The sequence below is a fragment of the Chiloscyllium plagiosum genome, unplaced genomic scaffold, assembly GCF_037043375.1.
Source record: "Chiloscyllium plagiosum isolate Xiang-an unplaced genomic scaffold, Cpla_swu_hap1 HiC_scaffold_8, whole genome shotgun sequence".
Taxonomy (NCBI): Eukaryota; Metazoa; Chordata; class Chondrichthyes; order Orectolobiformes; family Hemiscylliidae; genus Chiloscyllium; species Chiloscyllium plagiosum.
Window position 1 is genome coordinate 11183779 of NW_028270146.1, and position 24252 is coordinate 11208030.

At 45.3% G+C, this 24252-nt stretch overlaps 1 protein-coding gene across 2 annotated transcripts in view; it reads left to right on the plus strand.

The window, feature by feature from the left end:
- Positions 1–327: 327 nt before the first annotated feature.
- The window catches only part of gsc (goosecoid), a 34754-nt gene continuing 10829 nt past the window's right edge, over positions 328–24252 (plus strand). Inside the window, exons 1-3 of one of the 2 annotated variants that reach the window (XM_087989465.1) lie at positions 328–437; positions 12421–12804; positions 21058–21317. In XM_087989465.1, coding sequence (XP_087845591.1) covers positions 12462–12804; positions 21058–21317 — 603 coding nt within the window. In that variant the 5' untranslated portion in view covers positions 328–437; positions 12421–12461. Of the gene's footprint in view, positions 438–8533; positions 8583–12420; positions 12805–21057; positions 21318–24252 lie in introns of those variants that run through there. The other variant, XM_087989466.1, reaches the window with a different exon arrangement.

Here is a 24252-nt window from a genome sequence, read left to right on the forward strand (position 1 = left end):
TTTACACAGGTCCCTGCGGCTGTGTGGTGTCTCTCTGAGCGTGGCTGCTCGTCAACCCGGGCGACATGCTCAGATTTCGTTCGCCCCTGAACTCCCTCCCCACCCTCAGGAATTGCCAAGACACCTCACACCCTCCTCCCCCCCCCCCTCCCCTCCCTCCCCTCCCCTCCCTCCAACACCCTCCCTCCAACTCCGTCTGAATCAAATCGCCACCACTTCCACAGAATCGGATCGAACTCGCCGCCAGCGTGTTCACGCCTCTAGCAGGAACAGACTGCTCTCAGTCCGCCGAGAGCGAGAGAGAGAGAGAGGGGGGGGGGGGGGGGGGGGACTGTGACCAGGGCCCACTCTTCCCTAAGAGTCTGCTCAGTTCCCTGTGAGGGAGTAAATGAGGACGAGCACTCCTCAATTCTGCATCACCGAGCTCAGCCTGTGAGGTAAGTGTCAAATTCTGCTGTATCTTAGCGGTTGGTCAATTGTCTGTTTAATCCAGTGTCCAGTTTAAGCTGAATTTTCTTCCTGCTCTCATCCTCTCCTGGTGCAGACTTTCTGTCAGCCAGCTCCAAATTATTCCCCTCGGTTAGAAAATTCTGCCCTTTTTTTGAAAAAAACTCGGTGTTGATATACTTATTGTAAACAGGCTGAATAAACGAAACTGACCTAGGTGCCTTTGTACAGAACTCCAATGTCAAATATTTTGTCTCAAACTTCCCAGTAATCCCAGTTTGTCAGAACTAGCTGCTTCGGTGGGACCCTTTCCCTGAGCATTCAGGGGCGATGTGGAAATTTATCGAGAGTTTCCCGTCTTCTCTGTCTCTCTCTCTCTCTCTCCTGCTCTGTCCAGCTCTCAATGTCAGCTCGCCTCTCTCTCTCACCTCTACTGACCTGCATAGCCCCCTAATCATAAGCAAGTCCTCTAATCATAATATAATCGAGGATATTGAAAATTAAACACAATCTCCATTACAAATCTTCAGCTGTGAGATTTACGCAGAAGCCCAAACGCCCCGAATTGCATTTTAAAAATTGTCGAATCGCGCCGCCCGATAAAGCTGCGGTTACAAACTCTGACGGTAATTTCGATCCCCCACAACTTTCTTTCCGACATTAAAGAGTGTTAATTCAAACGAAATATCGGGCTCGCTCCTCCTGTTAAAATTCCTGGGGAAAGAAAACATGGTTTTTGGAATACTCGATACTTACCAACTTATAAATTAAATTCCATTAAACAGATTTCTGAAAAGATTGAGTACACGGTTGTGGTTCTAATGAAGGGTCACCGGATTCGAAACGTTAACTCGGTTTTTCCTCTCTCCACAGATGCTACCAGACCTGCTGAGCTTCTCCAGCAATTTCTGCTTTTGTTTCAGATTTCCAGCATCCGCTGCTTTTGTTTGATTTTATTGAGTTTTAAGAGATCTGACCAATCCACATTCATAATATTCTTCATTCAGTTCCACACACTCACTGCCCTCCAGATCTGATCGTTTGTGTGACTTGCAACTTTTGTTTGTTTATTTTGCGATTTCACTGAGAACAAAAACTAATTCGCATCTCATTTCTGGAAATGTGTTGCAGATTGTTTTAAAATTAGTTTACATTCCGCCTTGAGTCTCCTCAAACCGAGAGTTCCGCGTAGACTACTGCCCAGAGTACGAGAACGAACATCCCCAGGAATGCGAATCCATTCACACGCACAAACACACGGACATACACATACACAGACACACAAACACAAAGATATACACACAGAGAGACAGTCACACATACAAACACAGAGACATACAAACACAGAGACATACACATACACAGACATACACACACAGAGACATACAAACACAGAGACATACACATACACAGACATACACACACAGAGACACACAAACACAAAGACGTACACAGAGAGACATACACAGGCACGCACACAGACACACAGAGATACACACACATACACATGCACAGACACACAGGCACACACATACACACACACAGACATACAGAGGCACACACAGATACACACACGCAGACAGATACACACACACATGCACAGACACACACACAGACACACACACACACAGACATACACGGACACACACAGACACACACACAGACAGATACACACACATACACATGCACAGACACACACAGGCACACACACATACGCACACAGACATACACAGGCACACAGTCACACAGACATACACAGGCACACACACAGACATACACACAGGCACACACAGACATACACAGGCACACACACAGACAGTTGCACACATACACACACAGACACACACAGGCACAGACACACAGACACACCCAGGCACAGGCACACACAGGCACACACAGAGACACATACACATGCGCACGCACACACATAGACACACGCAGGCAGACACACAAGAGACACAAACACAGACACACACAAACACACACAGACATACCCATAGACACACAGAAACACACAAACACAGACACACACAATGCCACACAGGCACACACACACAGAGACACATACAGACACACATACAGACACACACACAACAAATTCAAGTTAGTGACAAACACACGGCGGCACAACAGATACATGAACTATATAATCAAACACACTTTGCAGAATCACATTTACAAACTCATGTTAGACACCAACAAGTCTACACACGAATTGTTCATTCTTGATGAAGGGCTTATGCCTGAAATGTCGATTTTCCTGCTCCTCGGATGCTGCCTGACCTGCTGTGCTTTTCCAGCACCACTTTAATCTCGACACCAACAGATCTACGTCCAATCCTCCACCCTCCTCACAGAGGCAGGTATACAATCCACAGACAGGGGCTCTGGTGGCACTGTGGTAGTGTCCCTACCTCTGGCCAGCAGACCTGGGTTTGATTTGATTTATTGTCACATGTACCGAAGTACAGTGAAGAGGTTTGTTCACTAGTGGTACAAGCAGATTATAGTAAGCAAGGACATACAGATCATAGGGTAGAAAAAAAACTTGGACAAAGGATTTCAGGTTACACCGCCCAGGGCGTGCGCTAGGCAAGATCAACATGAACATTTAAAGTCCCGCCTGTTTCCAAGGATGTGTAGTAACATCACTGAACGGATTGGTTTAAACAATTCTATTGCATACAGTATAGACTCTGGTGTCAGTAAGTGTTCCCGTTAGTAGAGGGGTTGAGAAGCAGACAGCATGGATTTAAGGTGACTGGCGACATTTGAAACGGTGACATGGAAAAGCTTTAGTTGGGGTTTGGACTGACCTGCCTATGGGTGCGGTGGAGTGGGGGGTACATGTCAGCCTTTGAAGGGGCAAATTGAATTAGCTCTTGAACAGACCAAAAATAAAGAAACAATTCCAGGATGTGGGAAAAGGCATGCTGGGTGGCGCTTATAGAGAGCTATCATGGACATAAGGGACCACAATGGTCCGTTGCCTTGCTGTAACCAAATGCATAAACAGCTACACATACCCATAACAGACTCACAGAAACTCCACAGAATCACAGCGCAGGGGAGACTATTCAGCCGATTGTTTCTATACTAGCTACAGAAGAGCTGTCCAGCCCCATTCCACTCGCCAGCTCTTAGACAGACATTCACAGGAATTTTACAGGAGAGGGTGAGCCGGTACCTTCTATGACTTTCCAAAATGAGCACCGTCTCCATTCTCCTGTTTTCTCGCTAGATTTCAAGTAATCATCTCACTCCCTATTGAAAGGCTGATCGAATCTGCCTTCCCCACACTCTCACACAGTGCTTCCAGACTTTCACCACTCTCTGTGGAAATATCATCCCTTCTGTTAGTAAGCACGTTCGTTCTGTGGTCTCATGATCTCCATCCTTTCATGAGGGGAATGGTTTCCTCTTATTTATCGTCTCTGCGCCTCTCTTGATTTTGAATACTTCAGTCAGATCTCCCCACAGCCACCTCCAAGTCGGACAATTCCGGCTTCTCCAACTTATCTTCATAACTGAAATTCCTCATTCCTGGAATCAGCCTCACTGCACTCTCCCCAGAGCCTTCAAAGTGAAGCGATCAGAATTTTAATGTCACCTAATTTTGCAATTACAATACATCTTTGAGTTTTACTGAAAGATTGGGCCACTTCAGTTATGTTAAAAAAATTTATCAAAACCGAAAGAACTAAGGATGCTGTAAATCAGAAACAAGGTCCGAAACTGCTGGAAAAGCTCAGCAGGCCTGGTATCATCTGTGGAGAGAAATCAGTGTTTCGGGTCCGGTGACCCTTCCTCAGAAACTCTGGATCCGAAACGTTAACTCTTGATTTCTCTCCACAGATGCTGCCGGACCTGCTGAATTTTTCCACCAATGTAAAAAAATTATGTTTCAGGCTTCAGGCAGATAGCTCCAAACCTCGCTATCCCCTTGAAAACAAAGTCTCTGTTTCCCCTGTAAATCTTCCACGAATTATTTCAGATCTAAATTCCTGGTTGTTTGGTTTCTGTGCGAGTTGCAATTCATTCTCCCTATCTACGTTTTCCAGTCTCCTCTATTATGCACTTCAATTAAATCTTCCCTCAGCCTCGCCTATTCTAAAGAAAACCTGTTTAATCTGTCCCTGTTTAATCGCCAATTCTGGGGAATCTCCTGCGCAGCATTCCCGCTCCAACGGGACTTTACATAAATTCTAGTGAAACCTCGCCACTGTTACAGCGCGGGTCTGCACCAAACAACTGGTTATCCCTGTGACAGAAGCAGAAAGTGCTGGAGAAACTCAGCAGGTCTGGCAGTACCCATGAAGAGAGAAACAGAGTTAGTGTGTTTAGAATCTGGTGACATTTCCTCAGAACTGACCTGCCGAGTTTCTCCAGCAGTTTCTGTTTCAGATTATCAGCTTTGGGCTTTCATTTTTCCTGTTCTCCCTCATCGATCTGTTCAGATATTATTACACACTTCAGGAACAGATGGGATTTGAACCCAGACCTCCCGGTTCAGAGGTAGGGACACTACCGCTGTCTTCCTGCGTTTTTAGCACCCTTTTCCCGGTATCCTCTGGGGTGTGGCACACACACACACACACACACACACAAAGAGACAGAAAGAGAGAGATCTTTAATCTGACCTGCCTCACTCTTGTGTCACTAATGAGGTGCAATGAGAGGTTTGGGATCGGGGTGTACAATATACCTGAAAGTTTAAAAATTTTCCGGGACCCTTTGTTGGATCATTGTTAGGAGTTGGATATGAATACATCCAGTGCGAGCCTGGGGTCAGGGTCTGCCGTGCAGAGAGCGACCACTGTCTCAGTATTTCTGACAGCTCATAGAAAATGAAAAGGTCCGGAGGCAATCACACAGACCAGGCTTTGCACTGCACACGATCCAACTGGAACACACAGGGCTCCCCTGAATAGAGATAACCACACTTTCAGTGTTACACTGTCCACAGATACCCGAGCACAGGCGGTCCACATTCCTCCGACTATCCCATTCCGCCAGCCAGATCACTGTGTTGTCCGGCACAAAAGCAGAAATTGCTGGAGGAACTGAAGAGAGGGTTAATGCTTTTGGGTCCGGTATGTTATCTTCGGCCCGTTAACTCTGTTTCTCTCTCCACAGTTGACTGCCAGACCGGCTGAGTTTCTCCAGCACCGGGACACTCAGGGGCTTCCCTCTCAGTGATAGATCCCGCTGCTCGGCTCCGGGCCCGAAGCGGGGGGCAGTCTGCCTGGGTCCACCGCACCCCCCACAGTGAGAACAGGCTTTACTGAAAAACACAAACACACCAGAATCACTCGGGAATTGGGAATGCGGAAGATGGTGTCGGACACAGATTCCCAACTAACTCTCACAATTCCCAATCTCTGCTCCCTCAGCCCCGGTCACTGTTACAGTCTGGTTAGGATATGTTAACGCCTGATGCTGTTGAGTTTCACGTTAGGTGACAGTGAATGGGAGTGTGTACATTAGATCGGCTTGGGTTTATGTATGTGTATGTGTTCGTGTGTTTGAGTGTGTATTTGCGTGCGCGTACATGTGCGTATTCGTACCTGTCTGTGTGCGTGTGTCCCTGTGTGTGTGTTTCTATGTGTATTTGCGTGCATTTGTGGATGTGTACTTATGTGTGCATGCATTTGTATTGGTGTGTTTGTGTGTCTCAGTATTTATTAGGAGAAAGTGAGGACTGCAGATGCTGGAGATCAGAGCTGAAAATGTGGTGCTGGAAAAACACAGCAGGCCAGGCAGCATTCGAGGAGCAGGAGAATCGACGTTTCGGGCATAAGCCCTTCTTCGATTCTCCTGCTCCCCTGATGCTGCCGGGCCTGCTGTGTTTTTCCAGCACCACATTTTTCAACTCTGTCTCAGTATTTGTGTGTGTGCGTGTGTTTTTGCGTGTGCTTATATATGTGTGCGTGTATGTATTTATGTGTGTGTTTGTGTATGTATGTGTGTATTATTTGTGTGTGTACTTGTGTGTATATGTTTGTGTATATATATTTGTGTATGTGTGTGTATTTGAGTGTATGGGTGTGAGTGATTGTGTGTTTTTGTGTGTGATTGTGCATGTTTGCGTGTGTATTTGTGTGTGTGTATTTGTGTGTGTTTGTGTCAGAGTTTGCAACTGTCCATTTGGCTCAGATGCCGGCTGAGACGCGGTTGCACTGTTCAGATCGGGCCTTTAACTCTGAGGCACTCTGTGGGGTCCCTCTCCCTCTAGGGCTGGGACTGGGCTGCTAGAATAATGAGCTGGAGTTTTATACTTTCAATGCAAAAGGAGGTTTGAGTCCCAGAACCTGACTTCATACAGGACTGATGTTTTTCAAACCATGTCAGTGTGAATGTGCCAGTGAGTGAATGAGATGTGTCTGTGTGTGACCAGAGAGTAACCAGCGCAGTGAATGTGTCAGTCTGTGTCTCTGAGGGTGTATTGCTGTCTGTGTGCGGCGTGCTGTCTCCGTTTTAAAATATCCGAAGTAAAATAAACTTGTATTTCTATCCGGTTTGTTCTACTCTCTTGACGCCGCAAAACCTTTTAGTTTTTTTAGTTGTTATATCAGAAATGCGGCAGGCCATTTACACACAGCAAGATCCCACAAATCAGCAATGTGTTGCTGACCTGATCATCCTCATAGCGATATGAACTGAGGGATGCACAGAGATAGCAGGACAATAGTAATTCGAGATCTGTCAGTGCAGCTGAGAGGTTAGTCAGACTTTAGCTTAATAGTTCATTCAAAACATAGCACTCCCGACAATGCACTCCCTGATTACTGACCCACGGACAGTGCAGCACTCTCTCAGCACTGACTCTCTGATAGTGCAGCACTCCCTCAGCACTGACTCTCTGACAGTGCAGCACTCCCTCAGCACTGACTCTCTGACAGTGCTGCACTCCCTGATTACTGACCCACGGACAGTGCAGCACTCTCTCAGCACTGACTCTCTGACAGTGCAGCACTCCCTCAGCACTGACTCTCTGACAGTGCTGCACTCCCTCAGCACTGACTCTCTGACAGTGCAGCACTCCCTCAGTACTGACACTCCGACAGTGCTGCACTCCCTCAGTACTGACCCTCTCACAGTGCAGCACTCACTCAGCACTGACCCTCCAACAGCACAGCAATCCATCAGCACTGACCCTCTGACAGTACGGCACTCCCTCACTACTGACACTCTCACAGTGCAGCACTCACTCAGCACTGACCCTCCAACAGCACAGCAATCCATCAGCACTGACCCTCTGACAGTGCAACACTCCCTCAGCACTGACCCTCTGACAGTGCGGCACTCCCTCACTACTGACCCTCCGATAGTGCGGCACACCCTGAGTACTGTGCTGCAAGGGTCAGCACAGATTTTCATTTTAATGTCAGTTGATTAGAAACAAACTCACAACCACTTGGTCTTGAGGGAAGAAGTCCAAACAACTGAAACACAGTATTTTGTGCATACATATTTACATATGTATGTGCGTGTTTGGTACACATGTATTACTATGTGGGCGTGTTATTATACTTGAGTAAATATTCATGGATATGAGTTAGCTTTGTTATTGTCTATATGTTTCTCAGTGTACATGAGCATACTAGTGCTCTCCGATTTCCCCCCTACAGTCCAAAGATTAGATGAATTGGCCATGCTACATTGCCCATAGTGTTAGGAGCATTAGTCAAAGGTAAATATAGGGTAGAGGAATGGGTCTGGGTGGGTTACTCTTCGGTGGGTCAGTGTGGACCTGTTGGGCTGAAGGGCCTGTTTCCATACTGTAGGGAATCTAATCTAATCATAATAGTCACGCACCATTGAGTCATAGAGTCATAGAGATGTACAGCATGGAAACAGACCCTTCGGTCCAACCCATGCTGTACATCTCTATGACTCTATGGTGCGTGACTATTATGACTAGATTAGATTCCCTAAGTTTAGTCTTCTAAAGGAATTAAACTAGATTGTTTACAATCTTAATGTCTGACCCTGACGTGAGTTTCTGATTAATACCCACAGCATCACTGAGACCACCAATTCCTAACTTTGGCCATGTTCACTCGCATACACCACTGGAGATGACAGGACATAATTAAAAGAAGTTTACACAGTTCTGGGATCTTGGGTTTCAGGTCAAGTATTGTGCCCAGTTCTTTTCATCACATCTTAGCAAGGGACAACTGAGATTTACCAGAATAATTCCAGGGACAAGGAATTTTAGCTGCAAACGTAGAGTGGCGAGGCTAGACTTGTCTACTTGGAGCAAGCCAGAGTGTGGAGACATTTGGCGGATGAATATCAGAAGATGATGGGGTTTAGAAAAGGGAGATAAAAGAAACTGTTCCCCTTAGCAGATGGCAAAGGTTTGGGGCCAAAGTTGGAAGGGCATCTGCAGAGGAACTTGTTAAAACGGCGAGTGATAATGAGCTGAAACTCACTCGTCATGAGGGTTGTGAAAACAAATTTATTAGCAATTTCAGTGAGGAACTGAGGAGAAGGAAAGTGGGAAATGGGACTGAGCAGAGAATTAGCTTAAACTTGCTGGGCGGAATGGCCTCCTTTGTGCCCCATGATAACTTATTGATCCTATGACTTTACAATTGATCTGCTGCTGAAATTCACATCTGGGGTTTTGCTACAATAAGATTGTTCCAATACATTGCTGGCTGTTCTCCCACAGTTTTCCCTCCGAAAACTTGCTCTCCAAATCTCTATTGTTAATGTCTTTCTTCACACCAATGCCCATTCAGCTTTCGCCCTTAATGCTCATTAACTTCCATGGGCTCTCAGTCAAGCTACATCTTGGCTTCAAATCCTCATCCTAGTTTTTTTAAATCCCCTCCATGACACCCCACCCCCGTCTCTCTCTATAAGAGCCCCACAACCTTTCTCTCCTCGAACTCCGGCTTCTTCACATCCATGGTTTCTTAGTTTTACTAATTTGTACTTCAGCTGTGAATTGCTTCAGCCCCAAGTTCTGGAAGTTTCTTCCTGAATGTCTTCTCCTCTCTCTACATTCACTGTGTTAAGACACAGTGTTAAAATATATCCCCCTTGACCAAACAATATCTCTGTAAGGATCAATCTCAGTTTGTTTTATAACATGTTCGTGAGATGCTTTGAAATATTTCATTATGTTAAAACAAGATAGAAATAGAAATATTATTGATAATACATTAATGTGTATTAGTGCTCGCATAGGAGGTAGCATATTATTATGTATGAATGTTTATGTACTAATGCATATTTGTCTGTGTGTGTTAGTACATTAATGTGTATCTTTTCATGAATGTATGAGACCTATGTGTATGAAAGTTGATGTTCTAATATATGACGAGATTGTTATTAATATATCTGAGAACTAATGCATTTACACATGGTGTTACCTGTTAACATATATGAGTGTGCATATATTTATATGTGGTGAGATTGTGTCAATGTCTACGATAAGTATTTATTTATATATGGCATGACTGTGTTAATATATATGAAAGGTAATGTATTTATATATGACGTGACTGTGTGCACATATATAACAGGTAATGTATTTATAAATGGCGTGACTGTTAATATATATGAAAGGTAATGTATTTATATATGATATGACTGTGTTCATGTATATAACAGGTAATGTATTTATATATGGTGTGATTGTGTTACTATATATGACAGGTAAAGTATTTATGTATTGTATGACTGTATTCATGTATTTGACAGGCAATTTATATATATATGGTGTGATTGTGCTAATGCATATGACAGATGATGTATTTATATATGGCATGACTATGTTAATTTGTACGAAGAATAATGTATTTATATATGGCATGACTGTTCATTTATATGAAGGTCAATATATATGAGAGTTAATGTATGCATATATGATGTGACAGTGATCATGTACATGAGCAGTCATAGAGCTAGAACTCTTTGCCTCTTTCTCTCTCTCGAACTCCCATCCATGAGGGTATATCGAGAGCTTTTCTGAAACAGGTTTTCGAACCACCCGACAATCTTTCTCCCCAAATCCTAATATTAAAAAAAGAGAAAAAGAATTCCGATCATTTAACCCGAAACGGAAAATCCCAGAACCATTCACATACCGAACGGCTTCTCGCCGAGACTCCGGGATGAGTGAGGAAGCGGCTACCGGAGGAGGCTTGAATTCCAAAGATATGTCAGTTTATTGGGAATTCGGTGAGGGTGGGTTTACGGCTGGAGAGAATTTGTTTAACATTTCAACAGGGTTTGGTGATTTGAAACGGTTTCACAACATTTTCAATGTCACTGTTTTGAATGCGTTTTCAGACTGAATTAGTTTGTTTGTTAATGGGTCACTTGTTTGTACAGTAACCGTTGCTCGCAGGAAATTAAAATCTTTTAATTGCCTCCCACCCCCACCCCCATGTTTAAAACCCATCCCAGTCCCGGGCTTTTCTCCGGTTTGTGGATTGGAGCAGAACAGATTATTTACACTTCACCCTTGTGATGGTCACCCCTCACCTCTTCACAATACACAGTAAATAACTAACCCCCACCAGTGCAAATTAACTCATTATTCAGTAGCAGCCGAAAAGTATCATTTTAAAAAAAAATAATAATTACGACAAAAATCAAACCAAACGCGCTCTATCTGTTCCCTACATTTATATTATCTCCGATTTCGTTCCGCGATATTTATTGAACCAGATCGAGCCGTGATTTGAAAATTGCGAGTTCTCTTCAAGATCGAAATCAGATTAAATACTTAACCAAAACAAAACTTTAAATATTATTTCAGGGGCCGAGACTCTGCCTGCTCGCAGCCGTTCACGGAATTAAAATCAAAATAATGTCAAGGGCCTAAATAAAACATAACAAACTCCGGACACTGAGAAATTGACAAACACATGTTTGTGGTTATTTCGGGTGAATCGTTATTTTGTCTTGGATAAACAATTGTATACATTTTAGACAGAGATTGATACAGTGTATTCAATGTATCATTCGTAAATCGATACTTTAAGAGTTAACACCAAAAATAGATACATTTTGGAGGCGACGTGGACAGGCACAGAGAGAGAAATAGACAAACCGAAAGGCAAAAGGAATTTGCATTTTTTTTTAATACAGCAAGATTTTTTTTCACCCAGCGCGGGGTAAAACTGAAGGCTGGTTCAACTGGAGATGAAGGAAATTAGGGACGAGAGACACTTTCTAACACTTTGTGTGGTGTTTTCCCTGTAGCGAGATTGTGGGCAACTCTGTCTAAATTTCGGGAAGGGTGAACAAAAAAAAAGTGATTTATTTGTGGGGCACTTCCCCCACACAAGAGCCGAGGAGAGGAACTGACCCGCGTTTTAAACCCACACCTCCTCTCTCTCTCCCCCCCCCCCCCCCCCCCCGCCCCCAAGCCCTCCGCTTCACGCGGACCGGCCTTTACCACAACCTTCCACTAATCGGATTAGAGGCTGCAATTAACTTGCTGTTGGCCAGTGGCGGGGGTGGGGGTGGGGGGAAATCAATTTAAAAACACCCGATTACAAAGCCTTAAAGCTACTGTGGGGTTGGGGGAGAGAGACACAGAGAGGAAAGATTACATTTTAATTTCTTTAATCTACAATACCGAATTTCCGGGACTGGATCCCGTGTGTGTGTGTGTGTGTGTGTGTAAATTAGAGGGGAGGGGGATGTGAAAACAAGCCTAGAGACGTTGTTTTCCCTTCCCAATGACATAGAGTGGCGGGGATTGGGGGGGGGGGGGGGTGCTGGTGGTGGGGAGGACGAGCTTCATGACGCGGGCTGTCTGTATAAAGCATTGGGAACAAGCCTGATCCAGAGAACAGACAGACAGAGAGAGACAGACAGACAGAGCGCGGTGCGTGAACTAACTTAGACTCAACTTTGTATCTTGTCAGGTGTTAGCCTCAGTTCGAACGCTGCAGTTGGTTTGTTTTGGAAAGTGATTCTGTGGTTTTGTTTTGGATGTAGATGCATGTATCCTTTCCCTTGGTGCTCCGGTTGAAGTGGTAATGCCGGCTGCGATGTTCAGCATCGAGAGTATTTTAGCAGGAGTGCCCTCTCGGTGTAAGGGCTCGGCGCCTCTGCCCACCGCTCCGCTGCCCACCTACCCGGGAGTCGGCGCTGACTCGCTGTGCGCCACCGCTGACTATCTTAGTCTCTACCCTCCAGCCGTGGCTCCTCCGCCTCCTCCTCCTCCTCCTGCACCTCCTCAACACCCCAACCTGGCGGTCGGTGCCTCAAGGATGGGTTACAATTATTACTACGTTCCCGGGTCGCCCAGGGTGTCCTGCTGTAGTACCGTACCAACATGCCAGCCTCTGACCAGTCAGCACTGCTCCTGCATTCCCCCAGGTAAGGAGGCTCTGTAATCTGCTCATGGCTTCAGGGAATTGGAATGTTTGTGAAAGTGATTCGATGTTTATCAAGGTTTTAATGTTCTTCTTTCAATGATGCATTGTCAGAGAGTTGCCGTGTTAAGGCTGAATGTTGAACGAGATTTTCATTTCTTGTACCCTCGTCACACACCCACAGACAGAGAGAGAGAGAGAGACTTACCCACTCACACTGACACAGACACACACCCACAGAGAAAGAGAGAGAGAGAGACACTGATATAGACATACGCCCAGAGAGAGACACACACACACAGACATAGAGAGAGACATACATCCACCCACTCACACTGACACAGACACACACCCACAGAGAAAGAGAGAGACACTGATATAGACATATGCCCAGAGAAAGACACACATGCGCAGACACACACACACACACACACAGACATAGAGAGAGACATACATCCACCCACTCACACTGACACAGACACACACCCACAGAGAAAGAGAGAGACACTGATATAGACATATGCCCAGAGAAAGACACACACACGCGCAGACACACACACACACACCCAGACATAGAGAGAGACATACATCCACCCACTCACACTGACACAGACACACACCCACAGAGAAAGAGAGAGACACTGATATAGACATATGCCCAGAGAAAGACACACACACGCGTAGACACACACACACACACCCAGACATAGAGAGAGAGACATACATCCACCCACTCACACTGACACAGACACACACCCACAGAGAGAGACACATACAGCTATCCATATACACTGGCACAGACATACACCCACAGACAGATAACACACACTCACCCACATACAATGACACAGAGACACACCTATAGAGAGAGAGAAACACACACACACACATTCACCCACATATACTGACACAGACACACACCCACACAAAGATACATATACTCACCCACTAACACTGACTCAGACACACACCCACAGAGAGACACACACACTCACCCACACACACACTAACACAGGCACACACTCACAGAGAGAGACGAACATACTGACCCACACATACTGACACAGGCACACACCCACAGAGAGAGAGAGACACACACACTGACCCACACACACTGAGGGAGAGAGACACACACAAACACACCCACCCATACACACTGACACAGGCACGTCCCCACACATAGACTCACCCACACCCACTGACATAGACACATCCCCACACACACCGACTCACCCACACCCACTGACATAGGCACATCCCCACACACAGACTCACCCACACGCACTGACATAGGCACATCCCCACACACACAGACTCACCCACACCCACTGACATAGGCACATCCCCAAACACACAGACTCACCCACACCCACTGACATAGACATATCCCCACACACAGACTCACCCACACACTGACATAGGCACTTCACCACACACAGACTCACCCACACCCATTGACATAGGCACATCCCCACACACACACAGACTCACCCACACCCACTGACATAGACATATCCCCACACACACCGACTCACCCACACCCACTGACATAGGCACATCCCCACACACAGACTCACCCACACCCACTGACATAGACATATCCCCACACACACCAACTCACCCACACACACTGACATAGGCACATCACCACACACACCGACTCACCCACACCCACTGACATAGGCACATCCCTACACACAGACTCACCCACACCCACTGACATTGGCACTACCCCACACACACAGACTCACCCACACCCATTGACATAGGCACATCCCCACACACACAGACTCACCCACACTCACTGACATAGTCACATCCCCACACACACAGACTCACCCACACCCACTGACATAGGCACATTCCCACACACAGACTCACCCACACCCACTGACATAGGCACATCCCCACACACAGACTCACCCACACCCACTGACATAGTCACATCCCCACACATAGACTCACCCACACCCACTGACATAGGCACATCCCCACACACAGACTCACCCACACCCACTGACATAGTCACATCCCTACACATAGACTCACCCACACCCACTGACATAGGCACATCCCCACACACAGACTCACCCACACCCACTGACATAGTCATATCCCCACACATAGACTCACCCATACTTACTGACATAGGTACATCACCACACACACAGACTCACTTACACTCACTGACATAGTCACATCCCCACACACAGACTCACCTACACTCACTGACATAGGCACATCCCCACACACACAGACTCACCCACACCCATTGACATAGGCACATCCCCATACACACAGACTCACACACACCCACTGACATAGGCACATCCCCACACACACAGATTCACCCACACACCCACTGACATTGGCACATTCCCACACACAGACTCACCCACACTCACTGACATAGGCACATCCCTACACACATACAGACTCACCCACACCCACTGACATAGGCACATCCCCACACACACAGACTAACCCACACCCACTGACATAGACACATCCCCACACACTGACTCACCCACACCCACTGACATAGTCACATCCCCACACACTGACTCACCCACACCCACTGACATAGTCACATTCCCATACACACAGACTCACCCACACCCACTGACATAGGCACATCCCCACATATAGACTCACTCACACTCACTGACACAGTCACATTCCCACACACACAGACTCACCCACACCCACTGACATAGTTACATCCCCACACACACAGACTCACCCACACCCACTGACATAGTCACATCCCCACACATAGACTCACCCACACCCATTGACATAGGCACATCCCTACACAAAGACTCACCCACACCCACTGACATAGGCACATCCCCACACACACATACTCACCCAGACTCACTGACATAGGCACATTCCCACACACAGACTCACCCACACTCACTGACATAGTCACATCCCCACACACACAGACGCACCCACACCCACTGACATAGTCACATTCCCACACATAGACTCACCCACACCCACTGACATAGGCACATCCCCACACACAGACTCACACACTCCCACTGACATAGTCACATCCCCACACACAGACTCACCCACTCCCACTGACATAGTCACATCCCCACACACCGACTCACCCACACCCACTGACATAGACACATCCCCACACACAGACTCACCCACACCCACTGACATAGTCACATCCCCACACACAGACTCACCCACTCCCACTGACATAGTCACATCCCCACACACCGACTCACCCACACCCACTGACATAGACACATCCCCACACACCGACTCACCCACACCCACTGACATAGGCAGATCCCCACACACACAGACTCACCCACACCCACTGACATAGTAACATCCCCACACACAGACTCACCTACACTCACAGGCACATACACACACAAACAAAGACAGACTGATCCACACCCACTGACACAGTCACTGACATAGGCATATACCATCACACACAGACTCATCCATACTCACTGACCCAATCAACAATGGCTAGGAAATTCCAGACTCTCATTGATTCAAATTTCATTTTCTGGATCCAGGTGCCCAAAGCATTTATTTTGCGGTCTCTGAATTATTAACCCAGCGACATTACACTACACACCACCTTCTTCTGTTCCCAACTCTCTCATATGTTCACTTGAGAAAGACGATTAACTCGGCAAGACTGGGGTGTGTGGAATCTGCTGGTGGCAGGAGAGTTTCCTGAAACAATGTTTTTTAGAAAATGAAAGGCGAACAGGCCACTTCAGAAATAATTGTGAGAAAGGTCCAGCATTGTCAACAATCTGGTGGCAGTAACGAGTGAAGCAAGCGATGGAGAAAGATCTCAGAGAAGGCCAGGTATTGGTGATGGTGCCTCTCAGACACAAACTGGTCAGGTTTAACTAGGCTGAGCTTTTAACAGATAAATCTACAGAAAAACAAGAGGCATTTTGTTACAGTACAGAGTGTCATTAAGTGTCTTTTAAGATAGAGATAGATAGGTTCTTGATCCTTAAGGGGATTGAAGCTTATGGGAGAAGGCAGGAGAATGGGGTTGAGAAACATATCAGCCATGATCAAATGGTGGAGCAGACTCGATGGGCCGAATTGTCCAAATCTGCTCCTTACACCTCTTCCCACCCTATCTCTTGCAAAAATGCCCTCCCGTATTCCCAATTCCACCGCCTCCGCCGTATGTGCTCCCGGGAGGACCAGTTCCACCATAGAACACACCAGGTGGCCTCCTTCTTTAGAGACCACAATTTCCCTTCCCACATGGTTAAAGATGCCCTGCAATGCATCTCATCCACATCCTGCACCTCTGCCCTCAGACCCCACCCTCCAACTGTAACAAGGACAGAACGCCCCTGGTGCTCACCTTCCACCCTACAAACCTTCGCATAAACCAAATCATCCGCCGACATTTCCTCCACCTCCAAAAAGACCCCACCACCAGGGATATATTTCCCTCCCCACCCCTTTCCGCCTTCCGCAAAGACCGTTCCCTCCGTGACTACCCACCCTCCCATCCTGGCACTTTCCCCTGCCACCGCAGGAACTGTAAAACCTGTGCCCACACCTCCTCCCTCACCTCTATCCAAGGCCCTAAAGGAGCCTTCCACATCCAAAGTTTTACCTGCACATCCACCAATATCATTTATTGTATCCGTTGCTCCCGATGCGGTCTCATCTACATTGGGGAGACTGGGCGCCTCCTAGCAGAGCGCTTTAGGGAACATCTCCGAGACACCCGCACCAATCAACCAAACCACCCCGTGGCCCAACATTTCAACTCCCCCTCCCATTCTGCCGAGTACATGGAGGTTCTGGGCCTCCTTCACCGCCGATCCTTCACCACAAGACGCCTGGAGGAAGAATGCCTCATCTTCCGCCTCGGAACACTTTAACCCCAGGGCATCAATGTGGACTTCAACAGCTTCCTCATTTCCCCTTCCCCCACCTCATCCTAGTTTCAAACTTCCAGCTCAGCACTGTCCCCTTGACTTGTCCGGACTTGTCCGACCTGTCTAGCTCCTTTTCCACCTATCCACTCCACCCTCTCCTCCCTGACCTATCACCTTCATCTCCTCCCCCACTCACCCATTGTACTTTATGCTACTCTCTCCCCACCCCCACCCTCTCCACGCTTCAGGCTCTCTACCTTTATTCCTGATGAAGGGCTTTTGCCCGAAAAGTAGATTTCGCTGCTCGTTGGATGCTGCCTGAATTGCTGTGCTCTTCCAGCACCATTGATCCAGAATCCTTTACTTTGTGGTCTAATAGAGCCCAAGATCCTAAAGAACAAACCTTCCACTTCTTCAGTTAAACAATCATCGTCAAAACATGAGGCAAGTTCAAATATAAAAGCAACAAGACATAGGATTTAGATGTTGGACTGGGACATGTCACCCTTCAAGCTCCCTCAATAGGATCATGACTGATCAAGTTGTGGCCTAACCTCCAGCTTCCTTTGACTCCCTTCTCAATCAAAAATCTATCTCACTGAGGCTTGAATGAATTTATAGAGCCAGCCATCACTACCTTCTGAAGATAATTCCAGACTATCTGAGCGAAAAATCAATCTCTTCACCTCTGACTTAGTGGAAGTGATTTAATGAAAAGGCAAGGAAAATAGTAATCTGGGAGAGTGGGAGAGCCATAGAAAGCAATAAAGCGGTGCAAAGAAAATATTGCAATGGATGTGGGTGCAGAGAGAGAGAAACTTCCACGTAATAAAGAAGCCAAAAGTATACGTTTTCTATATTGCAAAGTATGTCAAGAAGAGAGATGTGAGTTTATTAAATAGCAATAAATATAATTGTATAATAAAGCACGATGGCAATGCAAGAATTTTAAAATGAGAAGTCAATATCCATTTCCACAACAGCAGAAAAGGATAAGGTACTCGTGATAGAAGAGGAACTATAAATAAATCCAAGGCAGCAACTTAATTAATTTAACTTAAATAACAAAACAGTAATGGAAAATATATTGTGACTCAGAAATAAATTTCAGAAATATGATCATTTCTGCCCGGTGGGCTTTAAATGAAGTGGGTGGGGAAATTATGGAGGTTTTAGCAAGTAATCTTTCAGAAGTTTGAGAATTATGATACTAGCAAGGAAATTTGTTGACCTCTCTCTGTTATTCTGTCTACCTGTCCTGCATCAGCTATGAGCAAGCTATTAGAATAGTTGAGAGCTGAGCAGAGAGAATCAGCACTGCTCTGATCAGAATGGCTTCAAGGAGCCGGTGTTGGACTGGAATGGACAAACATAGCAGCGCTCTGAAAGCTAGTGCCTCCAAATAAACTTGTCAGATTATAACCTGGTCTTGTGTGATTTTTAACTCTAATATGAATGACAGCTTTGTTTATTTTCTTTTTGTGGAGGTCGCTCAGAAATTGCTGAAGAAACTCAACAGGTCTGGCAACATTTACGGAGAGAAAACAGTTAATATTTTGAGTCCAGTGACCTTCCTTTAGAACTGGTAGCAGCTAGGAAAATGTGATATTAATGCTGCTGACAGTGCATTGGGTGGGGGGGAGGGAGGGGGGGGGGGGGGGGGGGGGGGATGGGGAAGAAATGACCAGATAGGTGGAAAAAGAGAAGGGATTAAAAAGTTGGGTAAACAAAAAAAGGCGATTGATGGAAGGCAGGGAGGAAGAGAAGCTACATAGGTGATAATGGAGACTATGAGGGGGTACAAATGGGTTGACTGTGCTGAAAGCAATCCATTTCATTACAAGACCTGGAATGTGGGGCTGGATAGTAGACATAGACACAGATGTTCATGCTCTGAAATTGTTAAATTCTATATTGAATCTTGATGTTTGTCCCAAGCAGAAGATGAGGAGTTAGTCATCCAGCTTTCATTGAGATGCACTGGAGATGGTTATTTATTTAGGAGGCTGGGCTGGAAGATGATTCACAGAAAGGTGAGGGTTATGGTTAACCTGCATATGACTGGTAAGGACACACTAGAATACACTACTTCAGTTTACAGCTCTGAATTAGTTTTACTGTACTTCATTCCAAGTTGAATCACGACTCCCAGTTTGTATTAGTAAAGGATGGAAGCTATTCTCTAGGTTACAGCCGTGGAAGGAGGCAGTGTAGGCATCTGTCATGTATTTATAGGAGAGGGATTGGCATTGTGAGTCAGCCACTCATTTTAGAAGCTGCCAGACTGTCAATTCTATGAATTATGCAGTGTCTGTGCTGGGCTGCCACCGTATCTGCAATGAGGGTTTTCATTCTGGGGATATACATCAAAAACTACTCCTGAACTTTACCTCAGCACCACATCCCACCACTTCTTCACCGTCTTGGATTTGTCATTGCTGCTTGCCTGACTTTCAGAGTTGAATGATGTGAGATTCTCTCAAAACTGTCCCCACCAACAACCCTATTCCATAGCCATCAACTTCATCCCTCTTCCTGCCTCCTGTCTGGGGCTTTACTGGACCACTTCAACTCTTGAGACAGGCATCCGATCTTGTGTTCACACTGTCACTAAGACTGCCTGGTTGGACCCTGCCTCTGCACATCTGGAATAAGCCGAGTGGCTGTAACAGTTCTGTGATATGCTACTTGAAGTTTTGTCTGTGATTTTATCTCCTTTAAATTTGACAATTCCAATGCACTTCCAGCATTCCATACCCCATGAACTTGAGCTCATTGAAAACTTTGTAACAAAACTTGCACCAAATCCAGTCATGGAGGAGGAGGGGTGACCTTATCAAAGTTTATAAAATCATGAGAGGCATGGATAGGGTGAATAGCAAGTGTCCTTCCCTTAGGCTGAGGGAATTAGAAGTGAGGAGGCATATTTTAAGGTGAGAGGGAAAGATTTAAAAAGAACATGAGAACCAACACTTTTACATAAAGATTGGTATGTGTGGAATGAACTGCCAGAGGAAGTGACAGGTGCAGATACAGTTACAACATTCAAAACACATTTGGATAAGTATATGTACAGGAAAGGTTGGAGAGATATGGGCTAGGAGCAGGCAGGTTGCTGTAGTTTAGTTTGGGATTATGGTGGGCATGGACTGCTTGAACTGAAGGCTCTGTTTCCATGCTGTATGACTCTATGACTCTATAACCCAGCACTGTTTTCACATTGGCTCCCAATTTGACAATACGTCAGTGTTGAAATTATCATCATTGGTCTTTATCAGTCATGGTCTAATTGACAAATCCAGATGTAAAATGAGTGGGACCTGATTTTCTTTTCTTCTTTCCTGTTGTGAAAGGATTAGAAGGGGCTGCTTCTGCCTATCTGTCCCCAGTTGCCCCTCAGGTGCTGCCCTATGTGAGTCTGGGGGCTCTATCCCGCACTGAACTGCAGCTTCTGAACCAGCTCCACTGCCGGAGGAAGCGTCGCCACCGAACCATCTTCACGGACGAACAGCTGGAAGCCTTGGAGAATCTCTTCCAGGAGACCAAGTACCCAGACGTAGGCACCAGGGAACAGCTGGCCAGGAGAGTCCATCTCCGGGAGGAGAAAGTGGAGGTAAGAGGAAAGGCAACTTCCTGTATTGATATAGCACCGTCTCGGAACGCTCCAAAATACTTAACAGCCAATGAAGAATTTTGAAGGACTTTTCACTACTAATATGTCGGAAATATAGAGGCAATGTTTGCAAAGAAAAAGCAATGTGACATTATTCATGCTCTCTTAATACTATTGTTGAAGGCCTAAAGATTAGGCATACCAGCGCTTAAGATAATGTTGCAGGATTTATTTTTACATGGATTTGAAAGGTTAACTGAGGTCTCAGTTTATTCTCTGGTCTGAAAGTTGATCATCTCCGACAGTGTGTTGCTCCCTTTGAAATACACCATTATTTCCCATGTGGGTTATGTGCACGATTCTCTGGAGTGGAGTTATGAAGCATAACCTTCTGGCTCAGAGTGCACGAGGGCTACCCACGGAGCATCTAAAGTAGGTTTCCCATTTCTATTCATTGGAAAGCTGATGAGTTGTGGAGTGGTATTCCCTATGTTACAATATGGAGATAGAGAACAGAACCAAATCTGCCTTCCTACCTCCATATTTGTAATACAGTCGAATTAAATCAATTAAGACCCTTAAACAGTCATTCCTATGGCTCCTAATACAACTTTTGAATAAGTAATTCCAGACTTTGCAAATAATTAATTTCCAGATACTGGTTTTGTATCTTAATCAAAAGATTTACCTTTTTTGTTAGATACACAATAGTTTTAGCATAGAGAAAATTAAAATACCTGGTAAGCTGATGTCTGTGCTTTAAAACCTGAAATATTTGCGTTCAGCTGCCATTCACACAAAAGATAGACAAACACAGGTAAGGGATAAAAGAAAATTTAAAAATTGGCCAGGTTACTTAAAATGGTCAATAAAAGTCAGGTCAGCAAAGTCGCACCAGACCGTAAGACCACTCTCTCAATAGATTTAACCTGAAAGTCTGACACGTCAGGCAAGGGGAAAGGTTGAGAAGGGGAGCCCTTTGTAGTAACCTCAGGAAATGTAGGCATTGCTCCACAGTGTACACTGGCCGTCCAGCTAACTGACCTTTCTTACAAGGAATGGTGTCATACTGCAGATAAGCAGTAGAGGGTGAATCCCTGCAGTCACAAAGGAAGTGTTTGGTTGATGCTGTAACATTCTTGACCCTACACCAAGTGAAATATTTTCTTTGTATCTCTACCCTATCAACTTTTTTTTATCATTCCATACTCTTTGGTTGGATCAGTTCTCAGTCTTTGGTAGTCACAAGATACAAGCCAAATCTATCCAACCTATCCTATAACTTAAACTTTTCAAGGCATCAATATCAAACTCAATGGGTACAGAACAACTTCAATCCATGCAGATGGAAGATTAGATTAGATTCCCTGTAGAGTGGAAACAGGCCCTTCAGCCCAACCAACCCTCTGAAGAGTAACCCACCCAGACCTATTTTCCTCTGACTAATGCACCTAACACTATGGGCAATTTAGCATGACCAATTCACCTGACCTGCACATCTTTGGACTGTGAGAGAAAACCGGAGCACCCGGTGGAAACCCACGCAGACACGGGAAGAATGTGCAAACTCCACACAATCGCCCAAGGCTGGAATTGAACCTGGAACCCTGGCACTGTGAGGCGGCAGAGCTAACCACTGAGCCACTGTGCCACCCACTAGATAAAGGAATGTCTCAGCCCCTTCCAATAAACTGAGTTATGGGAAAGAGATGGGAGATATAGATCATGCAAGAGCACGGGTTGAATTTACTATCAAGGTGTGATGAGCTGATGGAATCTTGTTGGTCCAGAGCTCCAGTTGGAACATCATTGAGACAAGCCAATGCCTCCCTAAGTTCCAACATTGCTGTTGGTGGTTTAGACCTTATGTTGGCAACACGCATCTATAAAACGTGGCCTTGAGGGCTGTGGTGAACCAGTGAGGTTTTTCACAAGCTACAGTTTATCTGATTCATGTTTTTCGAAGTTAAGTAGGAAAACTTGTAGCAAAATTACACAAACAGAAGGAGGCTTACAGGTAACCTCCGTGTCAGGCCATATGTCCAATCTAGTCCTGGTCTCTGAGACACCAAGGGGAAACTCTGAGGCACTGGTGAAAATGCAGAAAAGAGACATGAAGCCAACTCCTGGAGTTAAAAGTCTAGGAGTTAAAAGACCTGGACTCTTCAACCCAGGAAAGAGGGATCTGAAAGGTGATCCAGTACATCGGGTTAGGAAAGGTAATTATTTTAAAATTAAATTGTCAGAAATACAACAAGGGAACTCCTACTCAAACAACTAAAATGTAAATTCCAATCTGATATGAATACAATCTTTATAAGAGTGACCAACATGTGGACTGATTCCTGGATTCAGTCACTGAGGGAAAGTCACTGGATTGATGACAAATAGATTCTAAAAGGTCTCACTTTAGTATGGTTCATAATGGGATACATTAGCTGTGCTTAATGTTCTTTACATTTTTTCTTGTTATCTTTATTGATCTTAATGAAGCAATGATAAAACAGTAGGTTTGTTACAAAATTTACTCAAATCAGTGAGCTATTGTTTATTGTCTGTGTTAAAAACTGTATGTAAACATTAACAGAACCGTGGTTCTGTTCAACACAGCTCTGGTTTTTCCCAGTGAATGATGGGACAATGGATCTCTTGTACAACGGTCAGAGTTTTTATCTTATCCAGTAATTGAACTACTCTGTTTTATGAAAGTCTAGTTGTACTTGCTATTCAGTGAGAGATCAGACAATGAGTTTGTATTATATTCAGAAATGATGTCTGCTGCAGATTAAGTTAATAGTAAAACATTTTATTTTCATCCATCTTGACTGTTAAAATCCTGGATTTTAAAACTATTCACAATTATTTTGCTGTTAACTGGCTTTCACCCACACATTCTTATTCCTTGTTTTCTACTTCTGTGTGAGACTATATTCCA